Source organism: Metarhizium brunneum, chromosome 1 (genome assembly GCF_013426205.1).
Source record: "Metarhizium brunneum chromosome 1, complete sequence".
NCBI classification, from domain to species: Eukaryota; Fungi; Ascomycota; class Sordariomycetes; order Hypocreales; family Clavicipitaceae; genus Metarhizium; species Metarhizium brunneum.
In genome coordinates, this window is record NC_089422.1 from 3580802 (window position 1) to 3603195 (window position 22394).

At 51.9% G+C, this 22394-nt stretch overlaps 8 protein-coding genes across 8 annotated transcripts; 4 read left to right on the plus strand and 4 right to left on the minus strand.

Annotated features, from left to right (window-relative positions):
• Nucleotides 1-372: 372 nt before the first annotated feature.
• Nucleotides 373-2612, plus strand: G6M90_00g010910 (uncharacterized protein; the record flags this gene model as incomplete). The annotated part of the gene is made up of 9 exons (XM_066129698.1): nucleotides 373-440; nucleotides 497-522; nucleotides 607-633; nucleotides 698-733; nucleotides 797-945; nucleotides 1021-2013; nucleotides 2077-2360; nucleotides 2413-2517; nucleotides 2570-2612. 9 exons carry the CDS (start codon nucleotides 373-375, stop codon nucleotides 2610-2612), a joined length of 1731 nt encoding a protein of 576 aa, XP_065985883.1.
• A 2049-nt stretch (nucleotides 2613-4661) lies between these two features.
• On the plus strand, nucleotides 4662-6084 carry VDAC1 (Mitochondrial outer membrane protein porin; the record flags this gene model as incomplete). Its single annotated transcript, XM_014693943.1, has 5 exons — nucleotides 4662-4706; nucleotides 4862-4984; nucleotides 5092-5796; nucleotides 5855-5974; nucleotides 6055-6084. The coding sequence occupies 5 exons, from the start codon at nucleotides 4662-4664 to the stop codon at nucleotides 6082-6084; spliced, it is 1023 nt and encodes a 340-aa protein (XP_014549429.1).
• A 461-nt stretch (nucleotides 6085-6545) lies between these two features.
• Nucleotides 6546-7547, minus strand: G6M90_00g010930 (uncharacterized protein; the record flags this gene model as incomplete). The annotated part of the gene is made up of 1 exon (XM_066129699.1): nucleotides 6546-7547. One exon carries the CDS (start codon nucleotides 7545-7547, stop codon nucleotides 6546-6548), a length of 1002 nt encoding a protein of 333 aa, XP_065985862.1.
• A 441-nt stretch (nucleotides 7548-7988) lies between these two features.
• Nucleotides 7989-9761, minus strand: G6M90_00g010940 (uncharacterized protein; the record flags this gene model as incomplete). The annotated part of the gene is made up of 2 exons (XM_014693941.1): nucleotides 7989-8114; nucleotides 8175-9761. The coding sequence occupies 2 exons, from the start codon at nucleotides 9759-9761 to the stop codon at nucleotides 7989-7991; spliced, it is 1713 nt and encodes a 570-aa protein (XP_014549427.1).
• Nucleotides 9762-11571: 1810 nt separating this feature from the next.
• On the minus strand, nucleotides 11572-14886 carry RENT1 (Regulator of nonsense transcripts 1; the record flags this gene model as incomplete). The annotated part of the gene is made up of 2 exons (XM_014693940.1): nucleotides 11572-14533; nucleotides 14597-14886. The coding sequence occupies 2 exons, from the start codon at nucleotides 14884-14886 to the stop codon at nucleotides 11572-11574; spliced, it is 3252 nt and encodes a 1083-aa protein (XP_014549426.1).
• Nucleotides 14887-15560: 674 nt separating this feature from the next.
• On the plus strand, nucleotides 15561-16521 carry IMP4 (U3 small nucleolar ribonucleoprotein IMP4; the record flags this gene model as incomplete). The annotated part of the gene is made up of 2 exons (XM_014693939.1): nucleotides 15561-15566; nucleotides 15631-16521. The coding sequence occupies 2 exons, from the start codon at nucleotides 15561-15563 to the stop codon at nucleotides 16519-16521; spliced, it is 897 nt and encodes a 298-aa protein (XP_014549425.1).
• A 699-nt stretch (nucleotides 16522-17220) lies between these two features.
• On the minus strand, nucleotides 17221-18242 carry RDH12 (Retinol dehydrogenase 12; the record flags this gene model as incomplete). The annotated part of the gene is made up of 2 exons (XM_014693938.1): nucleotides 17221-18101; nucleotides 18167-18242. The coding sequence occupies 2 exons, from the start codon at nucleotides 18240-18242 to the stop codon at nucleotides 17221-17223; spliced, it is 957 nt and encodes a 318-aa protein (XP_014549424.1).
• Nucleotides 18243-20504: 2262 nt separating this feature from the next.
• psy1_0 (Syntaxin-like protein) lies at nucleotides 20505-21726 on the plus strand (the record flags this gene model as incomplete). The annotated part of the gene is made up of 3 exons (XM_014693937.1): nucleotides 20505-20570; nucleotides 20718-21281; nucleotides 21367-21726. The coding sequence occupies 3 exons, from the start codon at nucleotides 20505-20507 to the stop codon at nucleotides 21724-21726; spliced, it is 990 nt and encodes a 329-aa protein (XP_014549423.1).
• Between the last annotated feature and the right edge of the window lie 668 nt (nucleotides 21727-22394).

Consider the following 22394-nt stretch of genomic DNA (forward strand, 5'->3'; position numbering starts at 1 on the left):
GCTTGACGAGCTCCGGTTCTGTCGAGTGAGGCCGGCAGTATGGAGTCATAGTGGCTTTAGGTTTTCCTTACCAAATGGGCATGTGCTTCTTCTTCTTCTGTTCTCCCACCCTTCAACTTTCTCTTCCACAACCAAGATCAGTATACAATCCCCCCCCCCGATCATTTTACTTCGTAGCTTCGCCATTGAAGCTCGGCAGTCACCATGTGTGGAATTTTCGCCTGCCATTGGTACGTACCGTCGCTCATTCACTCCCGTTGTTGGTTCCCTTTTTTTTTTTTTTGAGCCATTTGGAGGGGCAGTCCGATCGGACGGCAGTGCGCAGCCGAGTCACCAAAAATTACCCCGCCAAGAAGTTGAGAAAAGTTGCTGATGAGCGCAATCGACAGCCATCCAAGCGTCCAGAAGTTTAAGCCGACCGCTCTGCGCCTTGCCAAGCAGTAAGTTGACCTTTCCTTATTTTATTGACAAACGCCTGCTGATTCAATGGTTGTAGAATCCGCCACCGAGGTCCCGATTGGAGTGAGTCCAGCGTCACGAGAGACATCGAGGCCCTTGAGGGACGCATTACTTCCTCGATCAGTCGCTAACGCCGAGTGAAAATAGGTGGAAACATCACCTCCAACAACACAAGTAGGTCCAATGGAATGGCATATTGACAATGGCACGGAATTATGTCTAATCGGTGACTGTGCAGTTTTATGCCATGAGCGTCTGAGCATCGTTGGGGTTGGTAAGTAATTGACCTTGAAAGCCAGGGCTAAACGTGCTGGTGTGCTAAAAAAAACTATCTCAGAGTCTGGCGCTCAGCCTCTGACCAACGATGATGAGTCGCTTGTTCTTGCTGTCAACGGTGAAATCTACAACCATCGTCTGATTCGAAAGCACTTGAGACACAAGTACCACTTCAAGACTACATCCGATTGCGAAGTCATTATTCCTCTGGTGAGCCATCTCAATACTCCAAGTGATTGTATCTGCCAAAAAAAAGGCCTTGTGGCTGACAGCAATGCTGGGTAGTATATGGAATACGGCCTCGATGCCCCCAACCACCTCGATGGCATGTTCTCCTTCGTGCTCTACGACAAGAATCAAGACCGAACTATTGCTGCCCGTGATCCCATTGGTATCACGACCTTGTACCAAGGATGGTCGTGGAAGGAGCCAGGAACCGTCTATTTTGCTTCCGAGCTAAAGTGTCTTCACACCGTCTGTGACAAGATTGTTGCGTTCCCCCCTGGCCATATCTTCGACTCGAAAACTGGCGAGACAACTCGCTACTTCAAGCCCACCTGGTGGGATCCCACCAAGGTCCCTTCAACACCTGTTGATCTGAAGGTGTTGCGCCATGCCCTGGAAAAAGCAGTAAGAAAGAGACTTATGGCCGAGGTTCCCTATGGTGTGTTGCTCTCTGGTGGCCTGGACTCTAGTCTGGTTGCTGCAATTGCCCAGCGCGAGACTCTTCGTCTTAAGCAAAAGGCAATTGCGGCCAACGCTGCCGTGGATCCCGTTGGAAACCCCGACTTGGGCGAGGGTCTTGTCGGTATCGACGACGACGATAACCTCTCCACTCTCACCTACCTTCCCCAGCTCAACTCGTTCTCTATCGGCCTTCCTGGATCGCCAGATAACAAGGCTGCCCTCGAAGTCGCCAAATTTCTTGGGACCAAGCATCATGTCATGACATTCACCATCGAAGACGGTCTCAACGCTCTTTCGGATGTTATCTACCATCTTGAGACCTACGATGTCACCACCATTCGAGCCTCTACTCCCATGTATCTGCTCTCACGTAAGATCAAGGCTATGGGTATCAAGATGGTGTTGAGTGGCGAGGGCAGTGACGAGATCTTTGGCGGATACTTGTACTTCCACGCTGCTCCGGATAAAAAGGCTTTCCACGAGGAGACTGTCCGTCGCATTAATAACCTACACTATGCCGACTGCCTGCGTGCCAACAAGTCTACTTCTGCTTGGGGTCTGGAGGCCCGAGTTCCCTTCCTTGATAAGGAGGTACGTATGGCACGCTGAAATTTGACGTTCAAGAAGGACGGTGAGCTGACAATAGTTTGATAGTTCCTCGAGACTGCTATGAACATTGATCCCCAGGACAAGATGATCACCAAGGACCGCATGGAGAAACACATTCTTCGAAAGGCCTTTGACACTTCAGATGAGCCTGATACTGCCCCCTACCTGCCTGAAAACATTCTCTGGCGCCAAAAGGAGCAGTTCTCTGACGGTGTCGGCTATGGTTGGATCGATGCCCTCAAGGACCACGCTGAGCTGCATGTTACGGATGAGATGATGAAGAACCCTAAGACCGAATGGGGCACTGATATCCCTGATACCAAGGAGGCGTAAGTCGCAGCCATGATACTGAAATTGAAGATATGCTAACACAGACCGCAGTTACTGGTATCGGTTGATGTTTGACGAGCATTTCCCCCCTTCGTGTGCGTCGACCGTTCTGCGCTGGACGCCGACATGGTCTAAGCAGACTGACCCCAGTGGAAGGTGTGTATAGTATTTTTGATTGACAAGACATTTGTGACTAATGGGTTTTCAGAGCCATTTCCACTCACAACGAGAAGTATGAGAACGCTGCATAAATGGTAATGTCCTCGCAATTATCTACGAGGCAACAGGGACATATACGGGATATGCAGATTTGAAGGGCTACAAAAAGTTGCGTGATCGGTCAGTGTTTGAGCATTTGAACTAGTTTTTTGGCCGCTGGTGAAATATCTAGGTATTGTAGACAAGCTAGGGCGGGGATAGATAGATATACAGTTACATTGCAACACTCGTACGCGAATCGTAATAACTAAAAGCAAGGCAACAAGGACAAAGTTGAATGCACTGCGCCATTTGTAGACTCTTGTTTGTTCAGGATTTACTGCATCGATGAGGTTCATCATGTGTATCAGCTCCGAGGTGGCGTCGATATCAATTTTAATCACCAAGCAGGTTGTAATCCTTGACAAGCGCAAAAACTACTCTTGTTTGAATTACGTCCCATTCAGTACGACAAATGCAGAGCATCATGTTCAGCATTAATAAACACAGAAAACGAGTGGCACATCATATCATATAACATTTGACCTGACAAGGATATATCTAAAACACGCTTGTCGGGCGCAATATCATGAAATACTGGGATTTGCTACGGGTGTTTGGCGATTGGCAAAGACGCCCTACCTGGAGCTGTGAGAACGCAAGCTTGGCAAGCTACCGTGGTGATTCTAGTTATCTTGATCGACTTGTAGGGACACTGGTCATTTGACCACTCAGTCGAGGATTGTACACAACATCTTTAGTTTGTCACCATTTCTGGATATGGTAATATAAGCCCCTGAGACGACAGCAGTTCACGTCGTATCAGTTGACAGTCGATGTCCCCTCAGCTGACATCGAGGGACAAGGCTGGAACACTCATCAATCCATCTCATTCAACCCCCACTCCTTTGGATCAAAAAGAAGCAGATTCTGTCTCAAGTCGGGATATGGTGTGGCATGGACACTGGGCTCAGGCTGGAGCCACACCCGAACATGCGACGAGTGACAGCGCCTCAGTTGGCGCAATACCGTCCACGTGGGCCATTGTTGGGGTGCCTGGCGCAAAGTCACGATGGCACTGAGAACGCCGCGGCGGGGAAGAGGAAATGAGAAGATGGCGGAATTGAAAGAGTGGCCATTTTGTACAGGACCCAAACACGGTTGCCGCGTCCCTCTGGTGCGCGTGCGTGTCTGAACGCATATTTCGGCTTTCAGAGCTGGCTTAATAATGGGATCGTCGTTATTGTGTACACGAGCATGGATGGTGTCTGTGAGTCATGGCTTTCCCGCAGAGAAACCCTGAACGTCTGGAGTTTGCGTCTGGAGACGACTCTACCAGTGGGCGGTGGACGCTGCGCTTGACCCGCCAATCTCTATTTGGTGCTGTTTGTCTCGCGAAGCCTCCTGGAGAAGTTGGAGGAGCGCATGAACAACTAATCCGCCATGGCCGCCGTGGCGGCGCTGCATGATCAAGGTGATGCATCCGGTCTAGCGGTTTGAGCTGTTGGCGAAATATCAGCGGACCCGACGGGACCATCATGTTAGGACGACGACAGAGAGACAGATGGATGCCTTCTTACAAGTTGCCATCAGCAGTCGAGCTGGTGCAAAAGCACGGAGTAGAAGGCGCAGGAATATGCAAGCCGTCTAATGTCCACGGCAGATGTGCTTGTCAGTTACTGTCGCCCACTCCATGCAACTGCCATGATTATAGCCGTGAAATTTATACAGAAAAAGAAAACTGCTGAGACGGACAAGGATACAATTACAAGATCATGTATAATTTGACCGGCGATTTCTTGTCCACATCTTTCCGACCATTGATTCCCCGTTTCCTCCATCCGTGTTGCTTGCCCCAACAACGTTGGTCTGGCAAAGTGGGTCTGAAGCACACAGCCACCCAATCAGCTGCTGTCGCACTTGGCCCGACAATTTCCCTATGTCCGCTGGGGTCCCGAAAACTTCCCACCTCTCGCCAGCTCTGGCCCTTCGTCTCCTTGCCCATTGCAACTCGCGTCACAACATCATCACTCTCCTCCAACACTCTCCCAGATACCAATTCTTTTCTTTACCTCCTCGCTCCCTCCATACCTCCAGTCAAGATGTCTGTTCCCGCCTTTTCCGACATTGCCAAGCCGGCCAACGATGTATGCGTTTATTCCCCCGGTTCCTGCCATGGTCGTCTGCTCCTCGGCATACGTTGTACTGGACTCAATGGCTTTTTTAATCGAGCTCAACAACTCGACCCAATGCCATGATATTTGCGCAGAGAGCATACTGCTAACATTGCTTTTTCTTGTAGCTCCTTAACAAGGACTTCTACCACCTGTCGGCCACCACCTTCGAGTTCAAGGACACTGCCCCCAACGGCGTCGCTTTCAAGGTCACTGGCAAGTCCAGCCACGAGAAGGCCACCTCTGCGGCTGTAAGTATTGCGTCCCGTTCAATCCAACTTGGAACGGCTGCTTCTCGCTGGGAAGCAGGTGTCAGGTGTCAGCCCTTGCGCCGTGACAAATACTGACGTTGCAACAGATTGAGGGAAAATACACCGACAAGCCTTCTGGTAAAACTCCCCGCCCCAAGTCTCACCGTCGTCCCGGTATACGACGAGATGGCTCCCTCCCTGTCGTTTCTGTATCACGCATTCTCGGGTCCGCCGCCGGCTGGCCGCTCGAGTTCGCTGCTACCATCCAACCCGGCTACGCTCAGCTGCTAACGAGGTATACGCGTACAGGCCTCACCTTGACCCAGACCTGGAACACGGCCAACGCCCTCGACACCAAGCTCGAGGTCAACGACACCCTCGCCAAGGGCCTCAAGCTCGAGGGTCTCTTCAACTTCCTGCCCGCCACCGCCGGCAAGGGCGCCAAGTTCAACCTCTTCTTCAAACAGCCCGGTTTCCACGGCCGTGCCTTCTTTGACCTGCTCAAGGGCCCCGTTGCCAACGTCGATGCCGTTGTCGGCCACGAGGGCTTCCTCGCCGGTGCCTCTGCTGGCTACGACGTCAACAAGGCTGCCGTCACTGCCTACAGCGCTGCTGTTGGGTACGCTGCTCCCCAGTACAGCGCTGCCGTCACTGCCACCGACAACCTGAGCGTCTTTGCTGCTTCCTACTACCACAAGGTCAACAGCCAGGTCGAGGCTGGTGCCAAGGCTACCTGGAACTCCAAGACTGGCAACACTGTCGGCCTTGAGGTCGCCAGCAAGTACCGCATTGACCCCGTCTCTTTTGCCAAGGTTCGAACTTGCTACGCACCGAAGTCATGGTACCTCGGATAGCTGACAATTTGTGCAGGTCAAGATTAACGATCGCGGTATTGCCGCCCTCGCTTACAACGTCCTCCTCCGTGAGGGTGTTACCCTGGGTCTTGGTGGTTCTTTCGACACCCAGAAGCTCGACCAGGCCACTCACAAGGTAGGACTTGTTTATTTGATACCTGGTTCATGGATAAAAAAAAAAGGAACGAAATCCCCTCTTGCTAACAATGTCAATAGCTCGGTGCTAGCTTCACTTTTGAGGGTTAAAAAGCTCATAATCACCCCGAAAAAAACAACCTCTCATCTAGCAGCTCCCGACATGTGCTACTAGATCAAAAATATCTATCCTCAGATTGAAGCTGCAAAGGGCACGCTTTTTGTATCGTACTAGAAATGTTGCATCGGGGGTTAAGTGGCTTCCATGTAGATATAGGAGTGAGACGAAGATCTAAATAATGAACAATTCTCACGACACATGTTGGGGCCAAAGTAGTAGGTGAATGTGCTTAAAGTCTAAAAATTTACCGTACCATACTCTGATGTGTTGTCCAATGCCCCAACAGCCCTATATACAAAGCCATGTATGCCGCCGTGATTGGCCCCTCACCAAACTGCCCGTGTTTCTTGACCCTGGAGCAGCAACACGATAGTATATATATATATATCGCGGCCATGAACCATGCTGCCAGCAGCAACAGCCGTCAACAGGAACCCCCGTGCCCAACCCGTCACACGCCGTCCCTGTTCCTCCTCCCCAGCCGCATAAACTGCAAGTAAACAAGGGGCGCCACCATGGTCGCCGCCAGGATGCCCATGATGATGAAGAAGTGCCCCGCCAGACTGGTCTGCGGCTCAAACTCGACGTCGTCGTCGCCCATGGCCCGGCGGCGCTCGTGCCGCCGCTCGTCCTGCCGCTGGTGCGTCCGCGCGTGAGCCCGCCTGTCAAAGTGCGGCACGTCGTCGTCGGGCCTGCCCGCGCCGAAGGGGCTGGACCCGGGGCCCATGCCGCCCTGCGCCTGGCCCGGCGCCTGGTGGAAGTGCTTCCAGGGGTCTCCCCGCGCCGACGAGGAGGTAGAGGTAGCGGTAGACTCCTCGTGGGCCTGGCGCCTCTTGTCGGCGTGCGCGCCCCAGCCGCCGCTCCTGTAGAAGCTCGGCGGGGGGCCGCGGAAGGTCCCTCTGCGCTTGGAGAGACCCGAGGGCGGGCGGCCGCCGGCGTGGTGCTGGTGCTGGTGCTGGTGCTGGTGGGCGGTGGTGCTGTGGTAGGAGCCGGCGGGCGGGGAGGCGTGGTGGTGGTGATGATGCGGGTGGTGCAGGCGCAGGACGTCGCGGTCGTACTGGGCGCGGCGGGAGGCGTCGGAGAGGACGTTGTAGGCTTCGGAGAGGAGGGAGAAGTTTTGGGCGGCGCCGGGCGCCGGGTTCACGTCCGGGTGGTGCGACTTGGAGAGCAAGTAGAAGGACCTGCGGGTTGTTGTTTTGCTTCTGGTTGGCCTTTTGCGTCTTGTCTTTTGGAGCTGGGGGAGGGGGGGAGGGTGAGGGGAGCTCAACTTTTTGATTTCGCCGGGCGAGGCATCGTGGTGGATGCCCAGGCGCTCGTAGTGATTCTGCTTGGCAAAGTCGGATGCTCTGGTGAGGGAGGCGTGGAACCGGCGCAGGTGAGCGGTGGCGGATGCGCCGTGCAGAGTTAGTGGTTGGGCCGCGAGCGCGCGACCTGCAGCGAGACGAAGTGGCATGCCTCGTGCTTCATCACGATTTCTGTCCTGTCCTTTTTTTTTTTTTTTTTTTTTTTTGGTGGTTGTGTGCTGCGTAAATGTCGGTGGGCGGTTCGGTGGTGATGAAGGAAGGACGTTGGAGTCGTGTGCGGTCAAGGCAGGGTGGCGGCGGGTGGTGAGGTCATGGCGGGTGCTTTTGCCGGCCCGGAGACCGAGACTGCGTGCGGCATGCAAGGTATGTGACATGTCCGGAGAACACCACCAGACGATACGGCTTGCGACGCCCATGTTGAAGTGCAAACAGATACACAATGGGAAATTTATTTGGTACTTTACAACCGTGGCAATCCTGAAAATCTAGCACTAGTGTCGTTCTATTCAGCTACAATGCGAAATGATGAAAAAAAAAAAAAAAAAAAAAAAAGCGTGCATGCAATGCTGTCTATAACCAAACGCCATGACCTACGACCCAATCGGCCGCCGCATGGGGTGCGCTTCCGTGTTAAACACCCATTCGTCGAGACTGATGACATCTTCGTCTTCAAAAGTGAGAAAAAAGTATTTAGTTGTTTCCGCAAGCCAGAATGTCTGCCAAAGTCAGCTCCATACATCAAACTACTCATCACCTTGGGGACCGCAAATACTCACCTCCATGGAATCAAGCTTGGCACTCCCGTGCCTACTCGCATCCTGAATGGAAGCAAACGCCAACTCCGTCTCTGTCTCCTTGACTATGCCCTCCCACATTCGCCATGCTGCGTCGCGCCAGACAGGATCCCCCGTCACGCGCCACATGTAGAAGACGCTTTCAATGCCTTCCGGTCTCAGCATGTACCTCCCGTCGTTGATCCGAAGAAACCCGCCTGGCAAATTCTTGCTGCTGCCTGCGGAGAACCTATCTTGTTCGTAGGGACACGGCTGGTCCATATTTTCGCACTTGACCAGCTCAGTTCCTTCGGGCATGATGTTGGTCGGGAATGAGTCGTAGCCCCAGACGCAGCCCGCAGTGAGGCGAGCGGCTAGGTCGACATAGTCGTTGCGTCCGACGAGCTTGCCGGCGAGGGCGTACATGCCGCCCACGAAACAGGTTAGATGCTGCATTTGCGCAGTGCTTTCTCGCTTGCCCGTAAAGGTATCCAGGTTGCCTGACATGAGGATGTCCTCGTCCTTGGGCGTCATTGGCTTGAAGAGCAGCTTGTCTCGACCGGCATCCAAAGACAGGATTGTCATCTCGACGTATTCCGGGTCCAGTCCGCCGAGCAAGGCGTGCATCTTGGGAAGGTACTCGTACTGCGAATCGGCGCCAGCTCCGAAAGTGAAGAAGCCATCCTTAATGGTGCCCTCGCGGAAATTCATATCCCATGGCCACAGACCAGGGGCCTTGGTGTGGTTCTGATTTTCATAAAAGAACTGCTTGACCCGTTCCGTGGCATCGTAGTACTTGGCGTCCCCGGTGATTTGGCTGAGACGAGTGAACTCGACGCAGAGCGATCCGCTGGCGGCGCCGGAAATGCTGGTGTCGCCAAGGGTCTCTCCGTTCTCGGCCTTGGTGTAGCTGAGCCAGTGAGTCGGTAGGCGGTTCGGCGTGTCAAATGCCATGTACAGCGCATCGCCAAGCTCCACGGCCTTCTTCAGCAGTACCTCTTCTCCCGAGAGGTCGTAGGCCGACAACAGCCCCCCCAGATATCGAATCGTCACCTCAAACACGTTGATGTTGCTGCCGTCGGTCTTGGACCAGTTAATCTTGGCAACCTCCCTCACGGCATGGCGGAAATCATCCTTCAAGCCCAAAATCCACAACGAGTCGAGAGCGTCGACCAGCTGGGCCGACCACCCCGAAAAAGTAGTCTTGCCCTTTCCCGAGAGCGGCATTAGCTCATCCTTGCCCCACGCGTATTGCTTGTACGCATTCCAGCTCTTTATGAAGGCCTTTCGCACAGCCTCCCTCCGAGACTTGGAAGCATCATGGCTGTCCTCGGAGGCTGCTCGGGCTTGTACCCGAGGCAAGGTCTTGGGTCTTCCCGACGGTAGCGGGACTGTCTTGTTCGGTGGGAAGTAGATCTTGGCCTGGCTCCAGTCAATCGTGCTGGGAACGTAGGGAATGGAACTGCCGCCAGGGGCCTTGAACGGCAGGCGGGAAGGGTTGAAGCCCTGCCAGAGGATGATGGCCAGCAGGAAGAAGACGGCGAGGGCGATGTAGCGCCGGGCGGGCAGTCGTCCTTGGAGGCTCAGCATGGCGGGAGCATGGTTTGCCAGACTCTGTCTGGTGGTCCAGCCGACAAGGACGTTTGGAGGCGAGGATTCGGACTCGTTGACGGACGAGTCGTGGTTTGTAAGAAGTCAAGTGGTAGGAAGGCAAGGTCTTGGGGGTTGCTTGTGGACAATACGGAAGAGTGTCGGGCAGACAGCACTTGACCGTCCTCCGACGCCAAAGCACGAGCATAGCCCGACGGGCTCGCTCCATGCTCTATACTGGATACGGAGCGCGAAGTACGGAGCTCGGAGTAGATCAGGGTTGGACAGGGTTGGACGGGGCTGGTGAGGACCGGTCAGGGCTCGTCAGGGCTCGTCAGGGCTGGTCAGGGCTCGTCAGGGCTCGTCAGGGCTCGTCAAGCATGCATGTGTTGTAACTTTGTACATGGGCAGGTGCCTGGTGGATGCTTCCGTTTGGAAGCCATCATTGGCGGCTCATTGGCTAGCATCAAGTCATGGTCCGTTCCCCAGGCCCAGCCGTGTCTAAAGTGGGCAGTCATCCCTTGGAGTGCGCCAAGGACTCAGGGTGCCGGTAAACATTGAAGTCTGTTACGTGGATAATATCCAATGAGAGCCTGATAACCAAGCAAATACATACATGTGTGCCCACTTGATTATCATGATAATGAAAAGTAACCAAGATTGTACAGGTAAATATCAGGTACCTCGATGCTTAACGAGGGTGCCCTGGGGTACTCCGTAGATCGAAAGCCGCCAGCACCTTGGCGCACTCAAAATTAATCACACACATTCACCCGCACAGCCTTAGGATGCCCTACCCGGCTGCACTTCACGTCACACGACTTCGTCCTGCAACACCTGCAACACCTGCAACAGATTTCAGCCCCTGACCCAACATGAATTTGTTCCCCACCGATCGGGGCTGCCTGGATATTGATCACAGGGGGCTCTGTTGTACATACGTGGCACATTGTACATATGTCGATATGCTGTACATGTGTACATCGAAGTACTACGTAGTGCTCTCGCGAGCAGACAGACCGGAGACCCTGCTTTGATTGGGTAACTGGGCACGCGACACCTTCACATTGATCAAGCGTCAACCAGGTTTAACGAATGGCTGCTGTAATAACTATCTACTAGTTCCTTTTCCCTTCCTTTTTTTTCTTAAAAAAACATCTTAATGAGTGTTTGCGAGTTGGTCATAAATCAAATTCCACCAGTCTGAGACCACAACCACAAAAGTCCAATTTTGGCCAAGGCTTTTTCTGTCTTGGTAGGCTGCGAATCTTGCCTGCGCATTGTTGGCTCTATAGTTTGCACTCTTCACCTGAGGCTGCCCGTCCAGATCCTTCTTTAGTGGCGAGTTCCCCCGTCCAAAAAAAAAAAAAAAGAAAGACTGCCTCTAAACATGCCGCCTGTGCAGTTGCTCGCTCACTCCTACCACACCTCTGTCTAGGCATGCAGCCCCTTCTGCGACCCAAAAAAAGATCTGCCATCAGTATCAAAGCGGCTTGTCCTGGGTGTCGATGCCGCGGGTCGAGTGTCTAAAAACCATGTAGGCAGTCTCAGATTCAGCCCACTGCCTTCTCTTCGGTTTCGACAACGTCAAAAGTCCTCGACGTCTGTCCATAGGAATGTGCCGTAGCTTTGATCGTCATCCCAATCGTAGCCACTTGTCCACAAGACCTCGCTCGCTTAGAGGCCTGGCCGGTCCTCAAAGTCCTGCTAAGCCTTGCAGCGGCAAGTACTCAAAATTCGAGTGCTTTAGGTTGTCACGCAGTTCCTCGCCGCTAATTCCAATCGACTTCTCTCTAGCTTCAGTTGTCACTCAGTCGTAGCCGCCGCCAATCTGACTATGAAAGGCAGTGCTGACGCTCTTCTCGTCGTCGTCGTATCGTCTGCCAAAGCCGCTGCCCGGTGCTATCCGGCCATTGCTCTCGACATATTGCTTGAGTCTGTCGCTTTGCGTATATGAGACCGGCCGCATTCCCGTGACTGCATCATGCAACCCAGATCCCAAGCTGACACCGCCTTGACTGACCCCCTTACCCCCAATAACGCTGGTGGTCGTGTCTGTAAGTTCCGAGTTCGCAACGCTCTCGCCAGCGATGCTCTCCGTTGCGCGGCTGCGTCCTTTGTTACCTCGGCCAGGCACTCCTGGCAGCCCAGGCCACTGTTCTGGTGTGAAGCTGGAAAACATGGGAGGGAACGCAGAGTTGAGAGCAGCACCCCCAAAAGCGGAGCCTTGGATCGAGGACACATCATCAGGGATGTACGACATCATAGATCCAGAGTCAAAGTCCCGGCCTGGAGTTGCGCTGCCGTTGAAGCGTCCATTGGTGTATCCACCAGCGCCGTACTGAGACTGATAGTTGTTCTTCTGACGGAAGCTGACCTTGGGTCGGCTAAACTGCAATAGACAGGCTTGAAGATTTGTGAGAGGGCCCTCGACGAAGCACTTGCGATCCTTGAAGTGTACAAGCAGATTGTGCCAAAGCTCGTGTTTCGAAAGCACCTTGGGGTTGCCCAGAATTACCAGGCCATACTTGGCTCGGGTAAGTGCAACATTCAGACGGCGAGGGTCTGACAAGAAACCGATGCCCTGGTTCTCGTTGGAACGAACACACGAGAGGACAATGAAATCCTTCTCGCGACCTTGGAATGCGTCGACAGACGCGACTTCAACCTCCTTGTAGTATTCCTTCTTGAATGAACCCGAATTCTGCATGGTAGTAACAATATAACTTCTCTGGCCTTCATACGGAGTAATGACACCAATCTCCGATGGCTTGACACCAGCTTTGAAGAATCGAGTCACGGTCTTTTCCACATTGGAAGCTTCGGTGCGGTTGAGATAGGAGGTTCCCGAGGTGGAAATTTCCTCGTTGCCGAGATTCGACCAGAACATCATGGGGGTTTCTGCAATAGGCCAAGGGAATTCTACATCCCTTCGCAGACGTTGCTCATGAGTGATGCCGTTTTGCAAGCTACCGTCGTAGAACATATTTGAAGGGAACTCTGAAAGACATGGGTGCATTCGGTACTGCGTAGTCAGTCGAATGGGTGCAAGCTGGAGTTTGATCAATCGCTCAAACAGAGACTGGTTAAGACCAGCTTTTGCAGCCTTCTTGTTCATAATGACAGGTCCAAGCTGCTTATGGTCCCCAACAAGAACAACTTGCTTGCAGCCAAGAACCAATGGAATCATACACTCAGGCTCCGCAGACTGTGTAGACTCATCGATGAGCACATTTCGAAACTTCATCTTGGACAAGCGAGGGTCGCCTGCACCAACACAGGTGCAGCAAACAACGTCGGCATTGTTGAGAATTTCTCGCTCGGCCGCTTTCGTGAGCTGCTTAAACTTTTTCTCATCTTGGCTTGAAAGTTCTCCAACGTCATTCTTGAGCTGTGAGAGCTTGACGAGCTCGCTGTTATGCTCCGACAATCTAACCTGCTCGTGCAAGGCCAGGAAGCTGACAGAGGACTCGACATCCTCTCTCGACTTGGCCGTAAGTCGGACGACCTTCAGGTTAGTATTGTGAATCCGTTCGCAAAGCTGGTCAACAGCGACGTTGGATGGTGCACAGACGAGTACTTGGTTGCCGCTCATCTTGGCAAGATGATAAATGATAGTTGCGGATGTCACCGTCTTTCCGGTCCCGGGGGGTCCTTGAATAAGACTCAACGGCTTCTGCAGGACAGACTTGATGGCGTCGATTTGACTTTGGTTGAGTTCAGGAAGCCCAGGAACAGACCACTTTCTAGGTAGCCTCGACTGCACCGGCTGAAGCTGAACCTCGTGGCCCAAAAGGGTGTGGAAGATGTAGCCAGAAACACTCATGTCATCGACAGCAAACGTCTTCATGGCCAACTGCATGCGATCATATGACGTTGCCTTCCAGACATAATCCGCAGAAAAATTATGAGATAGATCGGTAGGCACGAGCTTGTCGTTTCCAGTCTTGCGCAATTCTAAGCCAACTTCATCGGACTGGCTGTTTGGGATCTTGATGACATAACCAACACCTTCCCACGGCTCCCGAAGCTCACCATTATATCGAAGCCTCATTTCATCACCAACCGCGAGCTTGACATCTCCGGATTCAATCTTGTGTAGATTAAAGCTCACGAGATGCTTGTTGTTGAGGCCGTAGTCCCATCGAACGATTAGACCGTCTTCGGATTGCGCTTCCTTCAGTTTCTTGTCATAGTCAGACTCCATCTTGACCAGAGGCCCAAAGATATTTTGATAGTGGTATGGGTCGTCGTATCGTAACAGGACTGGGTCCGGATCGTCATCAATGTTGGATGCTATCGACAAGCTTGCAACAGTTGCGGAGGGTTGGACTTTCCACATCTCCTCCAGTTTGGCAATCGTGTTGGGCGAGAGATGGCGAGCACGAAGCTGCTCAACATCGGATGGGGCATTAACAAGCCAAGTGAGAAATGCTCGCTCCTCGATAAGAGGCTCCCATCGGGAAATATCCCAGTTCATATCCTTGGTCGAAGTGCTAGATGCGCACGGCTGGCGGCACAAAAGAACAACTACGGTGTCCGATTTGGCTGGAATAAAGCCTAGCAAGAAGGCATTTTTTGTGCCACAGTTGTAGCATTCCAAAACCGTATCCCCCAGTGTCGAGTCGGGATGCAGCTGAACCTCCTTATGTCTCGCTCGGACCAGATGATTCACGATATGGGTCGACGTGCCATTACCTTTCGCGCTGCAAAACCACTTGTTGCAAGTAAGGCATTTGACGACGCAGGCCGGAGAGTGAATGCCACAATACCTAGATTTATCGTGTCAGATCAAGAATACATCGTATTTGGCTTTGTGATGCATCGTTGCTTACGCGCAAGCGTGAGGAGGAAGCTCCTTCTCTTCGTCCACGGCCTTGAGTTTAAGGCCACTCATACCCTCTACGGGAACGCTGTTGAGACTGTCATTTTCATCTTCCTCGAAAGCCTCGGTCTGGTTATCGTCGTCATCGGCGCGACGACGCCCGCCACGACCGCCTTCGTACTTGCCATAGAGCAAGCTCTCGTCAGGATCGAGTGCAGACAAGTCATCCGCGCCAGCCTTAATGGCAGCGGCTGAGTCAGATATAAGATGGTTCCCTACATGAGTAAAGGCGCCTTCCATGTTGTTTCTGATTGGGATGTGTTCTGAGGGGTCGCCGGTCAGCGTTGTGTTTTTTTTAATTTTTTTCAACCTTGGTGCTGTCAGCAAGAAACCAAGGACAAGGATGGGTAAAAAAAATACAGCCGGGTTGGTTGTACCACGGATGCAGTGCAATAATTCACTGCTTGTGTACTAAAAAGTTTCAACACTAACCCACAGAAGCGAACTTTGTTCGAAATGATCTGCCCGGCGCAGCAAAAGAGAAGCGCTTCGGGCGGGATGGATTTGCAGGTTTCGTAGTTGCAGATCGTGGTTTAGGTTCACATTATCGCGGCAAAATTTTGTGCTCGAAGACGGCCGTGTGGATTTGATAGCTGCGAGATCGACCGTGCTATCTAACAATCTGCGAAGAAGAACAGTTCTGTGAGGGAAAAGCTGAGGGATGTAGGTAAAGTTTTGCTTTCCGGGTCAGTTCCTGATTCATCGCCTCTAATGAAAGCCACCCCGACCCTGATGCGGCGGCGACCTATAGTGGGACAATTTTGCGCCCACGTGATAAGCGGGCTTCCTTATCGATAAGGCGCAAAAAAGTTGGACAGCCGATGGGGTGCTCTATTCTCTAGGTCTGTCTAGTATGAAGAACCAACCCTTACTTCAAGTTCTCTCACAAAGAAAAGAAATTAAAGGCCAGAAAAATGATTGTAAGTACTGCGATGATACTGAACCAATGTTTGACTCCGTACTGACTTCGTTTCTTCTCAATAGCGTAAACAAGCACGACAGCGAAGAGACTATCTCTACAGAAGGGCCCTTCTTCTGCGAGATGCTGAAGTCAGTGAAAAGCGCGCCAAGTTACGGGCATCATTGGCATCGGGCAAGCCTCTCGACCCCTCTATTGCCAATGACAAGAGCCTCAGAAAAGACTACCAATACGACGAATCAACTCCCGACTTGGGCGTGAATGAACAACTAGACTTGGACGACGAATATGCTCAACTCTCTGGAATTGTTGACCCTCGGGTCCTTGTTTCAACATCACGAGACCCTTCCGCCAGACTGTCAGCATTCGCAAAGGAAATCAGATTGCTGCTACCTACATCTATTCGAATGAACCGTGGTAATCTTATTCTTCCCGATCTGGTCAAATCAGCCCAATCCGCGGGGTTGTCAGATATCGTTCTCCTTCATGAACACCGTGGCACACCAACGGCTCTCACGCTGTCGCACTTTCCTCACGGACCTACAGTCTCGTTCTCGCTACACAATGTCGTACTGCGACATGATATTCCAGGGAGCGTGCGAGGCACGGTAAGCGAATCGTATCCTCATCTCATCTTCGACGGCTTTACGTCTCCGCTGGGCAAGCGCATTGTCAAGGTCCTGAAGCACCTCTTCCCCCCACGGGAGGCCATCACGAGCAAAAACAAGATGGGTAACCGTGTTGTCACGTTCAAAAACATCGAGGACAGTATTGAGGTCCGCCATCATGTTTTTGTTAGAACTGGCTACGATAGCGTCGAGCTTGCTGAAGTCGGTCCTCGAATGACAATGCGCCCCTTTGAGATCCGCGGGGGTACACTCGAGAACAAGGATGGTGATGTTGAATGGCACTTGTCGCAGTATACAAGAACAGCAAAGAAGAAGAACTATCTTTAAGAACCTACGGCGGGACGGCAAACTTTTTCTCAATACTCTATTACGAAAGCCTGTCAGGTTGCCTGTGGCAGCTGCATACGTAGTGGCAACTCAGTCGTGTCTGGTAGCGAGAACGGCATCAGGCCGATCAGTTGTGGCCGAGACGGCAATGGCAGATACCACACTACGTGTCTCGAATATCAATGCAGTGCGTCGAGCGTGGTTGAGCATGCTCCTGTGGATTCAAGCAAGTCCTATTCGATACCGAACTAACAGTGCGCCTCTGGTCTGAGCATTTGGACCTCTGCATGGCGGCCACTCGCCTCGAACGGGAAGAGGACAGACGGCATCTGCGTCAACCTGCGTAGAACCAAGGGTTGCTTCAGCAAGATAATTGTTCACAGCATAATAGTCTATCTGGAGGAAAGAGGCTCGAGCGGCAATGTCGGCGCAGATGATCATGCGGAGGATACCCACGCGACTTATTAGCAGTTTCTTGGAAAGTAGAATGCAGTGTATACATCACTAGTTGTCATAGTTCATGTCCTGTTTGACAGCGGTGATGGACCAGCGCAAGCGTGTAAAGCAACTCTGAGATTCATTCATGGCAATTGAGCGTCAAAACTGTCATCTTGAACAGCAATGATGTGTCCTAGTTTTCAAAATCATCGCCATTAGCGCAAAATAAGCCTGAACCAAGCTATTAAAGTATCAATTGAGTCAATACACAAACGTCTCTCCCACACATTCTTCACTCAGCGTCCAACACCTCTCCGCATCCCCCTCGTCCAACGCCCAAGCATTAACACAGGCAGGGTCGCTTGTGATTTTACAGTCAGCCAGATACACCCCATGGCCGAGCGTGGGATCCAGCGCAGCAACTAACGTGGTAGCACAGCCCTGGCACACAGTCTTTCTTCGAGAAGCCCTCGCTTCTACAAGGCTCTTGCCCGCAATCTTTTGTGCCATGTCCTCGGCAATGTCCAAAGAGATGTACTTTGACAACCCAGTCTCGACACTGCCGGGGTCCAGAGCAAATGACCGCACTCCCTTTGAAGCCAGTTTCTTGTTCAGCGACACCGAGAAGAGAATTTGTGCCGTTTTGGACTGTGAGTACGCCCTTTGTGGCGTGTAAGTTGTCCTGAAATGAATGTCCCCCCAGTTCATGCCGCTGTACTTGTTGCCCACGCTTGACACATTCACCACTCGTGCATTTCCGGCGGCGAGCAACTTTGGCATGAGCTTGTTGACGAGCAGGAAGTGGGAGAGGTGGTTCGTGGCGAATTGCGACTCAAAACCGTCTTTTGTCTGGGAATACGGAGGAACCATGATTCCCGCATTATTGATAATGGTGTTGATGAATGGAATGCCATCGTCGTCGAGGATGCATTGTGCAGCCTTGCGGACACTCTGCATTGATGAGAGCTCGGCCTCTACGAATCTGACATTGATGGAGGAGTTGGCTCGTTTGATATGGTGGACCGTGGGCTGGCCCTTCTCGACAGATCGTCCGACCAGAATTATTGTTGAGGGCGAGGCAGCGGCCAAGGATATGGCTGTTTGCGCGCCAATGCCCCCTGGGGTTGGGCCTGTGATGAGGACTGAACATGCATGTAAGTGACATGTCTAAATGCTGTATACCAAGGTGGGTGCGCGTGAAGCGTACATGTTTTACCCTTGACTTCTTGAGCAAAGGTATTGACCACTTCGTGGCATTCTGTTTCGAAACCAAAGTTGCTCATGATGTTGGGTCTGGTAGATGGGTTCAAGCTCTTAATTGCAATCCAGGTGTACTATTCACGGAGACGCAACTCATGGGTTTCACGCATTTTATATCCCAGTCCGGATCGGCCATCATATTTCACTGCGTACATACATAGAGGACGGATTTTATTCTCGGCGTTTGCGGCAGGCTTCCTCGCTGCCCTAGTTTGGTGGTCCACTGGACGTCGTTTCGTGTCAGACGGCCGCAAGGCGTAGAGCCGTAATCCCCGGCGCCATCTTTACGCCACTGAATGTGATTAGTCGTTTTCCTTTGAACGAATTTCATACAATGAGATGTATGCAGCAAGTATTCGCCAGGACAGGTACCGGCCTCTACGCACCGTATCATACTACCCTGCTGGCCCGAATGATACTTTCGTTGCCATCGTGAAGCGACCGCAAACAGGCAACCCGTAATTTTCCAAGGAGCCTCTTGATAAACATGCGTGGCAAAGCAAAATACTCCGGACTGAAATTCTTATCGGCGATAATAATGACGTGGGAATGTGCAAAATAGCCTTCAACAACTCGTCAGCATTCCTGCTCCAATCTCGTAATCCACAGTGTGTAGGATGAGAAGCTGATGGATGGGCCAAGGGTTCAATGGGGGAAGAGAGAAGTCGAACTTGATGAAAGGTGATAACAAAGGCGATAGATGATGATGGAAGAAGGTGGCTGATGATGAAAAAAGTTAGAAAGTCTACTGGACTGGTCGCCCCAAAGCTAGGTTCATAGTCAAGAAAACTGGGCAAGGAGAAGAAATTAAAAGGCAAACTCCACAAGACCTGGGGAAAACTCCCAAAGGAGGCAAATGTGGTGTCAAAATTGCAATTACTAGTAGTTAACTTCGTAGACGTAGTAATGATGCTGGTGACTCGGTCGACTTTCCGCCGCAACACTTCTAAGTTGATACTAGGTATCCTACCCTGGGGGCGAGGTATAGATAATGGGAGACCTTGAACGCCATCCATTTTCAGGGCCTACCTACCTAGGTAGGTAGTAGTTAAAGGCTATGTCCGGCCTAATTAGGAAGTAGCTGATGTTTCATCGTGGCTTATGCCAGGCTGCGAGAATAAAGTCAGCTCATAATCTGCCGTCTAGCATCTACTTCGTAGTAGGAGGCGAAAACTACTAGGTACCAGGGGGCAGACGGCCAGATGCAGACCGAGTACCTAGCTATCGCGCTCTATTACCATATACGACAGTATAGTACGTAGTGTATACTGATCATGCGAATATTGTGCTATAGACTGATAGACTTATGTAGTGATTCTCTGTAGATCTATCGCTCTTTTGGCACAGCCTCGATCTGTGACGACAGGCAGCTTCTCTGGGTCCTATTTTTGGCCTTTGTCCAAGACGAATGCCGCGCCACGGTGACCATCATCAGGGTCCTGTTTTACCAGGTACTGGTGACGAAAGACCGGTGGAATCGCTCTGGCCAAAATGGCGAATACGAGGCTTGCTGGTGTTTGGTCCGTTCATTGCCGGATTGTTTTTGTCCAAGAAACATTGCTCAGCCACCCATTGGCCAATGTCAACATGAGTTCCCGTGCAAGCCGCCGCATCCCTGCAGACTTGTCAGCCCCACATGACATGCGCATGTTGTTCTTGCCTCCAAAGAAACATGTTTAGTTGCAACCTATCTTGTGGAATGCTTGCTGTCTTTGGGCCATTCAAGTGCAAAATTCTGGTAAGAGGCAAAACAGTGATGCATCAATGGTAACATGATTGTGCTTGGTAGAGGTTGAGGGCATCTGGACTTTTACGGAATAGAGAGATGTCCAACCTGCCTGTCTCTCTGGTTGCTCCTGCCTGCCTGGTGGCGCAACAGCACCAACCCTGCCTCGTGGGCTCCCAGTAGTATTACTCCTTGCTCCTTCCCCAGCAGGCTGTCAAGTGGCGCTCCTGCTTCGTCAGACATGCGACCGGCTTGTGCACTACGTCGTAGTACTAGTAATTCCGTAGTAGCCGTACTAATAAAACCGAGCACCAGCTCCTTCCTCCCGGCGTTCGCTATCCGTCGTCCGCCACAGGAAAAGCCAAGTCCTCTTCCGCCAGCTCCATTTGTCCCACTTTTAACTTGAGAGCTCTCGCCTGTCCGCCAACCCTCCCCAGTGTCGTCTCAGTGTTTTCGCCGTGTTTTGTCGTCATCTTCGGATGAACGCGCCCATCGATATCTCTATTCGCACTCTGACGTCGCACCTCTGCATTGAAACCAGAAGCAAAGTTGTCCCATAATGTCGTACCAACAAAACCCGTATTCCCCGGCGCCTCCCCAAGATGCAGGGCGCGCAGAGAGTGAGGTAAGCTTGTCCGCGAAGTTTCTCGGCGCATCCGGCATCGTCATAACATTATGAACGAGTTACTTTCCTGCAGGGCGTGTTTGCCCAGCAAGGTGTCAATTGTTGCCCGGAGTATACACCATTTGCTAACTATCATGTTTTTCAAAGGATAATCGCTGGGGAGTTGGCCGTTACGAAATGCAACCTTTGAACAACCAGCGACCGGTCAGCTACCAACAGCCGGTCAGCTACCAGCAGCAACCACCACCGCAGCAACAGCACGATGGGCTTTCAGAAGCGCAATTTCTGGATCAGGTCCAGGGCTTGCGCAACGACATGAAAGCCTTTAATCAATCCCTCGATGAGCTCAGCAAGCGTCACAAGCGAAGTCTGGCCGACAGAGACGCCAAGGACCAGTTCGGTGACTATCGCTTTGAAGTGCAAAATCAGCGAGAAATGCTCCAGGATGGGGTCAGGCGCCTTGAGAACGACCTCGCCAGTACCAGTCCCTCCGACAAGGCTCGCCAGACCAAGAAACGCCATCTACAGTCGTTAAAGACTCCGCTACAAAAGGTCGTGGAAAAATATGTCAAGGTGGAACAGGACATTCGGAATGGCGAGGAAGCGGAGAGAATACGCCAATTGGGACTTGTCCACCAGGATTGGGACTACTCGAGGCTTCAAGAAGAAGCACGCCGTGACTGGGGCAATGAAGGCGTTTTCCAGGATGCTGTATGTGCTCCAATTTATCTCCCTACATATATTTTCTTTTTGCCCCTTCCTCGCAAGATATTTCACAGGCTGACAATTCTGTTAGCTCATGAACAACCGCAGTGAACAAGCCACTCAAGTACTCGGTAATGTTCGCGCTCGCCATCAGGACTTGCAGCGTTTGGAGAAGGACCTTTCCGAAATTGCCCTCCTGTACCAGGAACTTGCCACCATGGTCGAGCAACAAGACGAAACTATCGTAGCCACAGAGCAAAACGCCGAATATACTGTCGACAACATGGAGGCCGGTAATCAGCAAGTCAAGGTAGCAACAGACCATGCTCGTCGTGCCCGCAAGCTCAAGTGGTGGTGCCTCCTCCTCTGCGTCATCATCATCATTGTGGTCGCTCTTGGTGTTGCGCTGGGTATCTGCCTCAACGGCAACAGGTGTAGCGGCGGCAAGTAGTGATTGCGGCACTTGTATCATATTTCCACTGCCAGATGAAGAAGTAGCTGCGGAGCGAAGCTTGGTTGCTCAAAATGAGCACGTCATACATGTCACAAACGATATCGCTTCATATCGTGACATCTCGGGAGTCAGAAAAACTGTCTGCTCAAAGAGGTGGGTTGTTCAGTAATATTATATTCTGGTTGTTGAGGAGATGTTGGCGCAGAATCAACGCCCAACATACGTTTTGTTGTTGGATATGCGAAGTATTTCACAGTCGGGAGGAAATGGTCCGGGATGGATCTGCGACGCATGAAGTGGCATGCAAGCTCAAATCAACACGCCATGGCTGTATAAATTGGTCAAGGAAAGTCATTCTATGTTCACGGGATACGGATTTCAGTATAATTTTGTATGAGAAGTAATGTGTAGGAAGGAAGAGGGCAATTTCACGCGTCACGAATTCGTCCGTATAGAACTCGATATCTCTATATGTACCCGGTTCGATACGGCGAGCTTGACCATATTGTACTTTAAACTCCGTGCCTTCACGGTACAACCGTTTGCAAAAGTACGTTTAATTATCCAAGCACCTCACACACTTGAGCCAGTAGACAGCAAAAATTTGGAGAGAAGTTTCATAAGTTAGGTACTTATACATGTACAAGACGACCACGACGTGACGC